This window comes from Podarcis tiliguerta, assembly GCF_965153285.1.
Source record: "Podarcis tiliguerta genome assembly, chromosome: 7".
Taxonomy (NCBI): domain Eukaryota; kingdom Metazoa; phylum Chordata; class Lepidosauria; order Squamata; family Lacertidae; genus Podarcis; species Podarcis tiliguerta.
In genome coordinates, this window is record NC_139540.1 from 84,897,214 (window position 1) to 84,908,159 (window position 10,946).

Genomic DNA, 10,946 nt, shown 5'->3' on the forward strand with positions numbered 1-10,946 from the left:
TATTCTATTTATTTAATCCTGTCCTTTGCTGTGAACGTAAAATGAGAAACACAGTTGGTTTTGTCTTAATTTTTCAGTATATATTCATTGTGCTTCCTCAAATTTGATTAGAAATAATTTATTTCCCCAGCTTTTGCTGCTTTTTCCTTATTTGTATTTGCAGGTCCCTTACCAGAATTGTCCTAGCAAACAGAAATCACTTACCTTGTATATACACCTTGATAGACTATAGATAGACTGTTGATAGGCCATAGATTGTTTAATTAGCCAAAGGCATGGGAGAAGAGGAATGTTTTTGCCTGGTGCCTAAAGATACATAATGAGTCTTCCTGGGGAGAGCACCCCACAAGCAGGGAGCCACTGCAGAAAAGGCCCATTTCAGAGTTAGATTGTTACTAATTATATCAATGCTCAATGTCTTCTCCATACTGTAGAAAGAAAGAGGAGGGCTGTGTTCAGTTCTGCCATGAGTGAGATAATGTTTCCACAAGATACATGTGCACATGTATCTCCTATTGATTTCAGTTTCAGTACTTCAATACCAACTCCTATTGGTTTCAGTTACAGTACTTCAGGGACCTTTTTCACCACAAAAATTTACTTAGCTTTCTTGAGGGAGGAAAGTGAGCCAGAGGCAGCCGCCCATCCAACAGCCTCATCTTTCTCCTGCCCCTCCGAGGTAATAACATGCAGAAGCATGAACCATGAATTGCTACTTGGGGGAAAAAAATTCAATTTCCCTGCAGGTCAATGACCGTCGTATCCTTGATGGGATGTTTGCAGTATGTGGAGTTCCAGAGAGCAAATTCCGGTCCATCTGCTCTGCTGTGGACAAGCTAGACAAGGTAAGGACATCAGGATAAAAAATACTGTTTTTACCATGGCTCAAGTGTTTGGTAAACATGGAAAGGCATTGATATCCCACTGCATTTCCCATGGTGTGACCATAGAGAAAATATCAAAGTGTATAATAAAAAAGAAAGAAAGAAAGAAAAAGTTGGGCACCTAAGGCTACCAGAAGACGTTTCGATAGTTTTTGGTCCTACCTCAGAACTACAGTGTGTTGGGGGCTGCTGGCTAGGCCTAGGAAGCCAAAGCTTATGATCATCAGAGAAAAGAGGGTCTTCAAGGCTTCCTAAGAACTTTCCTCGGGGTACAGCATTGAATATTCACCCTCACCCCTTTTCTGAAACCCTGCTCCTTGAGAATGAAACTCATACTGGATTGCTGTTTATGAGTGGCAGAGAAACTGTCAAGTCCGGAAGAAGTTGACACATATGCAGGAGGTGAAGCTTTTGTTTTCTGAAAAACTTGGGGAGGGGGGATTTATTGGGTTTTATAAGCAAGTATCATAGGAATATTACTAATATCTACTAATAACATTTACTAATAAATAGACCAAGCCTTCTCATGCCATTTGTATAAAAAAAATACGTTTGCAATGATATCTACAACATATGGTTCATTAGTGATCAGCGTATAAGTTCTTGTTTTGTGAATTTGTTTAAACGAAAAGAGGAAACAGTATAGAACAATTTACAGATAACATTCAATATTACATAACTAAATGCATAATCATGAGCCATAGTGGTAGTGGGGTACTTTTTATTTGCTTCTGTTTTTTTGGCACAATCCTGCAACTGGGATCAGTGGACAGTTTCTCATTAGGCTGACCTTGAGGGATTTTCTTTTTTAACCCTCGGAAATAAGGTGCTTATCGGTGCTCATATCTTGCAGACTAATATTTCGCTATAACTACTGTTTATATCTTGGTATAATAAAGTTTTCAGATCAACACTCATTCTATAATTACTCTTTTAATTGCTCCATTAACATTAGTCTAGTATTTCATGACAACTTGAGACATCCGCAGTTTAAAGTTACTCTTTCTGTCTTCTTAAGATCCCACATGCTGGGAGCAATGAGTAATGATTACCTTGACTTCTTAGCTTAACTGCTCAGTTTGTGGATCTGTTTCTGTCCTATTGAAATGCTTGGATTGCCACATCACACTATTTACCTCTTCAAAGGGCTGTCATTCAAATATGGCAGATCCAAGATAGCACACAGAGTTCCACATGCAATAGTACACACTTAATAAGGCCAAGGCAGAATGCTAACATTATTTCATTTTTGAATTGTTTTCTGTGGAAAGGATAGGTTCCAGTACATGTATCACAAATCCCAAGTGTCTAGTTAATTTGCACCACAACAATATTTTGCTTTCCCTGCTCCATTTTTTCAAATTAATGCAAAATTAAGTGTGGGTAGGAGAAGGGACGCGGGTGGCGCTGTGGGTTAAACCACAGAGCCTAGGACTTGCCGATCAGAAGGTCGGTGGTTCAAATCCCCGCGACGGGGTGAGCTCTTGTTGCTCGGTCCCTGCTCCTGCCAATCTAGCAGTTCGAAAGCACCTCAGAGTGCAAATAGATAAATAGGTACCGCTCCGGCAGGAAGGTAAATGGCGTTTCCGTGTGCTGCTCTGATGATTTGGGAGCCAGTGTGGTGTAGTGGTTAAGAGCGGTAGTCTCGTCCACATGCAGCTGCTGAGTGACCTTGAGCCAGTCACACTTCTTTGAAGTCTCTCAGCCCCACTCACCTCACAGAGTGTTTGTTGTGGGGGAGGAAGGAAAAGGAGAATGTTAGCCGCTTTGAGACTCCTTAAAGGGAATGAAAGGCGGGATATCAAATCCAAACTCTTTCTCCTCTTCTTCTTCTTCTCTGGTTTGCCAGAAGCGGCTTAGTCGTGCTGGCCACATGACCCAGAGGCTGTACGCCGGCTCCCTCGGCCAATAAAGCGAGATGAGCGCCGCAACCCCAGAGTCGGTCACGACTGGACCTAATTGTCAGGGGTCCCTTTACCTTTACCTTTAGAAGCAGGGAAGCCCTGCTCTCAGCAGTTTTGTGTGATGAAGGATCTTGCTATATCAGGATCCCTGATTGCAAGTAGAAGGTCTAGGCACACCTTCCCTGTGCAACATAAGGAAGGTCAGGGACTGGTCAGGGACTGGGGAGGGGAGTGCATGTTTTGAGGCAGAGCTTGTATATATACTCCTGGGCCTATACTCACTAGAGCAAATGCCTGAACCTGTCTTATGTGTATCTCCCATCAAATGAGGCACTTTTTCTGCAGTAATGCTATTGCTTTTTTTATTGCACGCCACCCCTCGGGGACTGTGTAGAATGTTCTGGAGATGATTTTCTCATTTGTTAGTCAATAGGGGTTTGAAATATGGAGAGAAGTCCCATGGAATCAGAATAGAAATGAGACAAGGAAAATGCTTCTTATAAGGCTCTTATAAGTGGTTTAAAAAAACCACTGGATAAATGACTTGTTAAAACATTAAGAGACCATATAACTCTCATTCTGTACACAGATGGCTTGGGATGATGTGAGAAGTGAGATGGTTGGAGAGAAGGGTCTCGCGCCAGAGATAGCAGATCATATTGGTGAATATGTTCAGCTTAGGGGTAAGTATGAAAAAGGAAAGCTTTGTCATTCTTATTCTGAGGCATGTGGGCTTGGGATCTCATGCTCATGCAATCCATCTAGCTGCTGTTCAAGATAGTGTTTAATCTCTGTGACACAGAAAGGGATGTTGTGTTAGCACCAATGCATACACAACTGAGCGGGGGAGGGACAGAGAACAGGAAATGATGCTGTTCATTCTCTTGTATTTCCGTGGACACATTGCAGGGAGAAGGGAAATATATCTCCATACTGATCAAAAGAGAAGCACAATCCAAAGTCTGGAAGCAAAAGCACACGGGCCATTGTATTTTCTTGTAAGGTCATCATGTCTGACTCGGCACATAGTCTGAAATACCAAAGGGGTGGTCAGCCTCCTCACCCCCTCTGGAGAGTCCTGGCAATTGAGGCTAAAGCACTTAACTGATGGGGAAAGGAATCTGGGTTTAACTTTCAAGTGTCCAAAATTCTATTAACCTTAGTATAGCCATAGTAAAACAGATACAACTGCATCAGAGAAGTGAGAAAGAATTGTTGAGCTGGGTTGGCAGGAGATGGTTTTCTGTCGGTCCTGATGCATATTTTGCAGAGGATAATACGTACCACATGTATCGCTTCTGCAGGTGGGCCGAGTCTGATTGAGCAGTTGCTCCAAGATCCAAAGCTGTCGCAGAACAAGCTGGCTAGGGAAGGCCTTGAAGAAATGAAGCTGCTGTTTGAGTACTTGACTATTTTCGGCATTTTGGAGCAAGTGAGTGAGGGCACTGCAATTCTAATCCTGGTCTATCTAATCACCTGTGTGTTTCTGACCGCTAAGGAGGTTCTGATCCTATTTTGCAGGTTTCCTTTGACCTGAGCCTGGCTCGTGGCTTGGATTACTACACTGGAGTAATCTGTGAGGCTGTTCTCCAGCAAAGTGACCAAACAGATGAGTCTGTTAGTGTGGGCAGCATAGCTGGAGGTGGCCGCTATGATGGACTAGTAGGGATGTTTGACCCCAAGGGGCGGAAAGTGCCTTGTGTTGGATTCAGCGTTGGCATTGAGCGGATCTTCTCCATCATGGAACAAAAAGTGGCGGTAAGGACTGCTTGCTTTTCCCTTTCTCAAGGTTTGGTTAGCTCACAACAAAACAACTACAAGCTTGTCAGTTTTGGAGTTTGTGGCCATGTGACTCTCAAGAGCTTTTAAGTACACTGTATGTGAGACTTTTTACATCAACTAAAGTTGTCATGTGAGTACCTGCTCATCCAAAATGTTGAGGAATATATCCATTATTGGAGGAACTGGAGCTTAGCTGAACAACATAGTTGTAGACATACCAAGCTGACCCCATAGTTCCTTCACACAAGTATTTAAGGGAGTGGGGGCTAAATGAGATTTGTATCAGTGTCTCAATGGAATGGGGATAGAGTTATGTGTATGCTTAAACTCTCTCGAAAAGACAGAATGTGGAAGAGGTTACTCTGTATGCCAGGGTACAGAGTCCCAAACTAGAAATCTTTAGAGGGATAAACTTCTCTACAGAATCACTTTGCATGGAAATACAAAGTGAAAAATGTAATTCAGTTCAGAGGATACATTACGCTTGCACACCAGCTTTTTGAAGTTCTTTGAACTTAGAACATTTAGAACATTTTAGAACTTAGAACTTAGAACATTTTGTCTTATGTTCTCTTTATCTGCACAATCCATTATTTTATAACCTTCATATCACATTTCTCCTTGATCTTTTTTTTTCCCAAAAGAAAAATGAATGTATTATTATTTTAACAGCCAGAGAGCTTATTAGCCAGTCTTGACCCCAAGTGTTTAAGCTGTTCCTGCTGTGAAAACGGTGGAAAGGCGTACTTTCCTTATGGTAGCTAGCAGGTCCATCAGTAGTAGGAAGGCTCTGTTGTGGTGCAATTTGTTGTGTTTGTGGTGGTGGGGTCTTTCTATTTGAATCTCACTGTTTTTTACACTGGAATATGTGCTGCATCTACAGCTTCTTCTTCTTTGGTGATCCCTCGTAGCCGAGTAAGATTGTCTTCCATAAACACTGTTTTAACAATGAGTCCGTAAGTGACTGTGGAGGCCAGTTCTGGATCCACACGTCTTTCCACAGTGGCGACATTGGTTCCCGGGCGGGAGTTGATCACGGTGTGGATTTGCCAAGCGTGCCTTCCTCTTAGCACGTTTCTCCCTTGCGTCCTGAGTTCGAGTGTCTTCAAAGCCCATGACACCTTTGGTCAAGGCTGTTCTCCAACTGGAGAGCTCGCAGGCCAGTGTTTCCCAGTTGTCAGTGTTTATACTACATTTTTTAAGATTTGCCTTGAGACAGTCTTTCAACCTCTTTTGTTGACCACCAACATTACGCTTTCCATTTTTAAGTTCAGAATAGAGTAGTTGGACGTCGAACTCCCAGGAGACTGCGATCTACTCCGGGGGGGCGGGGAAACTGGCAGTGATCTACCCATTTTTTTTAGGGGGGCTTCCCAAAGTTGCTAACAGATGAATGCAGCTCTACAGGAGACAACAAAGGAACGAGGGGAGGGGGCGGAGATAAGGATCCGGGGATCATCCAGGGATCAACCTGTCGATCATGGTTGATGGGTTGGACACCCCTGATCTACAGGTTTGCTATAAACACATCTGTCTCTAATGCGCAACAGCACCTATTTGCCTGCTGTAGTACCAAGGGTAGCATAGTTCTTCAGTACTAATGGGATGGTTCAGTAGTCTATTGCACAGTGCAATAAGCTCATGTAACTAGAGTGGACGCCCGGGTTGCGAACGTGATCTGTGCGGGATGCAGGTTTGCAACCCACAGAGGCATGTCTGCGCACGCACAGGTTGCAATTCAGTGCTTCTGTGCATGCACAACCACCAAAACCCAGAAGTAACCAGTTCCGGTACTTCCGGGTTTTGGAGGTCCGCAACCCGAAAAAACGCAACCTGAAGCATCTGTAACCCGAGGTATGACTGTACTTGAAATCGTCTGGCATACATGAATTTTGGGATTCTCTTGTTAGAGTGCTTCTATGTATCTTTTTCAAACTTCTGTCCCCACCTTCAGGCTTCTGAGGAAAAGATCCGGACAACCGGGACCCAAGTGCTTGTAGCGTCTGCTCAGAAGAAACTCCTTGAAGAGAGGCTAAAGCTTGTTTCTGAGCTGTGGGATTCTGGGATCAAGGTGCAACTGCAGTATATAAGGGGTTGGGCCCAAAATAGGGGTCCTAGAATTAGGAGTGGGGAGAAGGGGAGTTCTTTCTGTTCCTCTGTCTTTGTCATGTGGCAAGAATGAATAATAGGAATAGGGGTATGTTTGACAGATGGGGGGACCAGACCTTCCTACACACATTCACATGGGCATAGCAAGGATTTTTGTTAGAGAGGCAAAACCGACGTGATTGGTCAGTTAGTTAAATATTTCTATTGTTTTACTTGATCGGTTACACCCAGCTTACCCCCGGCTACACCTCCATTCAAGCAGTCAAATGTATTATTGCAGTTCAAGGCACTTCACAGGGAGAAATGTAAAGTATTGCACTTGGGCAAAAAAAATGAGAGGCACAAATACAAGATGGGTGACACCTGGCTTGAGAGCAGTACATGTGAAAAGGATCTAGGAGTCTTGGTTGACCACAAACTTGACATGAGCCAACAGTGTGACGCGGCAGCTAAAAAAGCCAATGCAATGCTGGGCTGCATCAATAGGAGTATAGCATCTAGATCAAGGGAAGTTATAGTGCCACTGTATTCTGCTCTGGTCAGACCTCACCTGGAGTACTGTGTCCAGTTCTGGGCACCACAGTTCAAGAAGGACACTGACAAACTGGAACGTGTCCAGAGGAGGGCAACCAAAATGGTCAAAGGCCTGGAAACGATGCCTTATGAGGAACGGCTAAGGGAGCTGGGCATGTTTAGCCTGGAGAAGAGGAGGTTAAGGGGTGCTATGATAGCCATGTTCAAATATATAAAAGGATGTCACATAGAGGAGGGAGAAAGGTTGTTTTCTGCTGCTCCAGAGAAGCGGACACGGAGCAATGGATCCAAACTACAAGAAAGAAGATTCCACCTAAACATTAGGAAGAACTTCCTGACAGTAAGAGCTGTTTGACAGTGGAATTTGCTGCCAAGGAGTGTGGTGGAGTCTCCTTCTTTGGAGGTCTTTAAGCAGAGGCTTGACAACCATATGTCAGGAGTGCTCTGATGGTGTTTCCTGCTTGGCAGGGGGTTGGACTCGATGGCCCTTGTGGTCTCTTCCAACTCTATGATTCTATGATTCCAATGGGTGAGGCACCTAGAGAAAGGCATTTGAGGACGGGTGTGGCCTGGGGCAAGTGGCAATGTAGCTACATGATTCGTCCTCTAGTTAATTAAATAGCCTAATATTTCATCCTAAAATAGTTGGATGAATGTAACCCTAACCCTTCGTTTTTAAAAAAATGTAAAATCCTGCTAGATCTGCAGCCTTAAGTGAAACATGCAGTGGCGATGACTTGGACTTGTATAGTCTTAATTAAGTTTGCATTATAAGGATCATTATGTTCTGCAATAAGGGAATCTGGGTGTTGGTTGCAATATATTCCTAGCATTTAGAGGCATCTGCCAGTAGCAAGTGTATAGCACAACAGGCTTCAGTCTTTCTATCATCAGGAAATATTATTTGCATCATTACTCCTACCAAGAACCCCCTAAAACTGCCATGGAAAGCCAATGTGTTTCTGGGTATGTTTGATGGGGTCATGATTGGTTCACACGGGTCATTGGTCAAGTCTACTGAATTTCATGTGGGCTAACAGTTTGCCCTAGGAAACACCTTAGGCATACATTTCCAGATTGCTGGGGAGGAATGGGAATGATGAATAGCCTCTTTTTAGATAAGCCTATGTGCAATCAGTGTTCTTTTCATTGAGAAAAACTGGATAACTTTCTAAATGGTCCCCCATCACCACGGTTTGAAACCTACTTGCAAAGAACAGTGGAGGTTACTCTGTCTTGGCCTACTAACTTTTTTTCTCTGCTTTTTAGGCAGAGGTGCTTTATAAGAAGAACCCCAAACTATTGAACCAGTTGCAGTACTGTGAGGAGACAGGAATCCCTCTTGTTGCCATCCTGGGAGAGCAAGAGCTAAATGATGGAGTGGTCAAACTGCGAGATGTAGCTACTAGAGAAGAGGTACTCATGACTCTTCATCTTAGGTTTTTGCAAAGAGAAAATCTCTGAGGGTAGAAATATAACTAATGTCCAGCTAAAAGCAGGAGTAATTTCATAAAAATTGAATTCCTTTGCCCTATTAGCCAGAAGAGCTCTGCATACAACATAAAACTATATCTGCACAAACGTAAATGTATTTATTACATTTATATTATTCTCCCCACTTCATTTTATCTTCTCAACAATCCTGTGAGATAAGTTCAACTGAGAGACAGTGTCTGGCCAGTTATCACCCATTGAGCTATATGGCTGGAGCAGAGATTTCAATCTAGTCCAGCATTAGAACAACTGTGTCTCACTGGTTCTCAAGTGTTATCAGGTCTGCCCTGGGGTCACATTTAGTGTTCTTGTTGTTTGCTACTACTCAGGCTCACTGATGCTATTCAGTTAAGTCTTTCAAAGGCAGGAGATAAGAAGTCCTAAGATTAGAGAAGTCTAGAATAAGGTGTGAATTATCTAATCCAAGGATAAAGGAGCTCTTACTGGCTCCTTTGTATTGAATGAGGTACATCACACTTTATTCTAATTTAAGCAATTACAACTTGTTTTTCAGGCCAGTTCCACATATATTTTGGAGACAGCAATACATTCCTTGCTAACCCAATAATTCAAATGTTTGTTTGTTTGGCCAGCCGCAGCAGCTATGTTGGGTAACAGAAAGCCAAGGGAACTGCTTAACAGTTCGAGAATACAAACTATATGGGAACCTAGATATTATACACTTAAAGTATATATTAATCATATGCATTCTTGCTTAATCTCACAACTAACTTCATCCAAATGCACAAATAGGTCTGTCTGACCACTTTTCCATACTGCCTTCCTTACACCTGTACTGGTGGTGTTGCCAGTCACTGGCAGGCAGGACAAGGTGAATCATGCTCTTGAAATACTGCAGTACTGAAAGTGGAGTGTATGTTCCATTTGAGGAGTAATAGTTCTTAGCTACAGAGCAAGGAAATACGACTAATTTGGCTTATCTTGTGAACTTGCCATTTAATTTGTTTAAGCATGGCAAAACCTCCTGTTTCCAAAAAAGGACAGGGTGAGGAGGTCTGATCTTTCATTGCTTTTAATTGATCTCTGAGACATGGAGGAGAGGGAAAAAGAAAAGGCAACAAAACTTTCTTCAACTTTGTTTGGAAGGCAGATTTCTGCCTCTCTTCCCACCCCACCCCCCCTGTCTAGGATTTCTCTCTCACACAGTTGCAAAACCACAGGAGATCTTATCTTGCTAGGCTCTGCCTAACCCCCCCGCCCCCCAATTCTGTGACATCCAAGAAAAAGCAATGTAAAAGTAGTAATTCAAGGCACATATAGACTTGAATAGTGTCAAATATTATGGCAAATGAGGGAGCCAGCTGAGGACTTGATAAACCTTCTGCCGTCAAGTTGCAAGCAATCTGCAACTTTAAAGGGATAGAAAAAATGCAAATTCAATTTAATAGAGGAAAAGGTAGCTAGAGGGGTGGTTTATTATAACACAGAATACACTGGCCTGATTCACATGTCAAAGGAAGTCAAACTCTTGGCTTTTTGGGGGGTATAGTTGGTGATTAGGGAGCAGAGAGACAGCTTAACCACGATGACAGGCTAAGCCAAAGCTTCGCTTAGCAAAGGGTTGAGGTGCAGCAAAGCGGCTCTGCAAGCTCTCTTCTGGGAGCCCACACAGTTGCATGGCCCCAGTAAGGCATAGCTGGGCTTACTATATTGTACAAACTAAGCCATTGTGTTGGGGGATATTTCAGTAGGCTGTTGAGGGGCGAGTGCACTGGGGAAGGGAGTGAGAGACAAGTGTTTTGTAGCTTACTCATGTTTCTGCTTTGCAGGTGAATGTTCGCAGAGAAGGAATTATTGAGGAAATCAAGAGACGAACGTGTCTTCCCTAGAGGTTTTCACTGGATTCCCTTGGGAAGATTTGCTGAGACCCAAAACATAATGCCCATTTTGCTCATAATACATCCTTGGGTGTGTGGGGGGGGCAGTCCTCAAAGCTGTATTTATTTTACCATGAAGCTTCTTTTCACTGGATTTGAGGAGTGACAGGACATTATTTTATTTTATTTTTAAAGATAATTTTAAAAATAATTCAAAAGAACCTTTTGAGTTGTTTTCTAGGGAACGCCATCTGCTCTGTGAGCATCTTGGTGTTTACACAGGGAGAGTGCATGACACTTTCAGCATTCTGGTCTATGCACTCTCCCTATTCTGACGTCAGCATTATATTAATAAAGCTTATTACAACCCCATGCTTTCTGCTATGTTCATGTTTTCCCTT

At 43.0% G+C, this 10,946-nt stretch overlaps 1 protein-coding gene across 1 annotated transcript in view; it reads left to right on the forward strand.

The window, feature by feature from the left end:
* HARS1 (histidyl-tRNA synthetase 1) overlaps positions 1-10,917 on the forward strand; it is a 38,578-nt gene extending 27,661 nt beyond the window's left edge. Inside the window, exons 7-13 of the mRNA XM_083448754.1 lie at positions 747-845; positions 3,378-3,471; positions 4,093-4,220; positions 4,310-4,546; positions 6,525-6,641; positions 8,483-8,629; positions 10,498-10,917. Coding sequence (XP_083304880.1) covers positions 747-845; positions 3,378-3,471; positions 4,093-4,220; positions 4,310-4,546; positions 6,525-6,641; positions 8,483-8,629; positions 10,498-10,557 — 882 coding nt within the window. The 3' untranslated portion in view covers positions 10,558-10,917. The remainder of the gene's footprint in view (positions 1-746; positions 846-3,377; positions 3,472-4,092; positions 4,221-4,309; positions 4,547-6,524; positions 6,642-8,482; positions 8,630-10,497) is intronic.
* Positions 10,918-10,946: the final 29 nt, after the last annotated feature.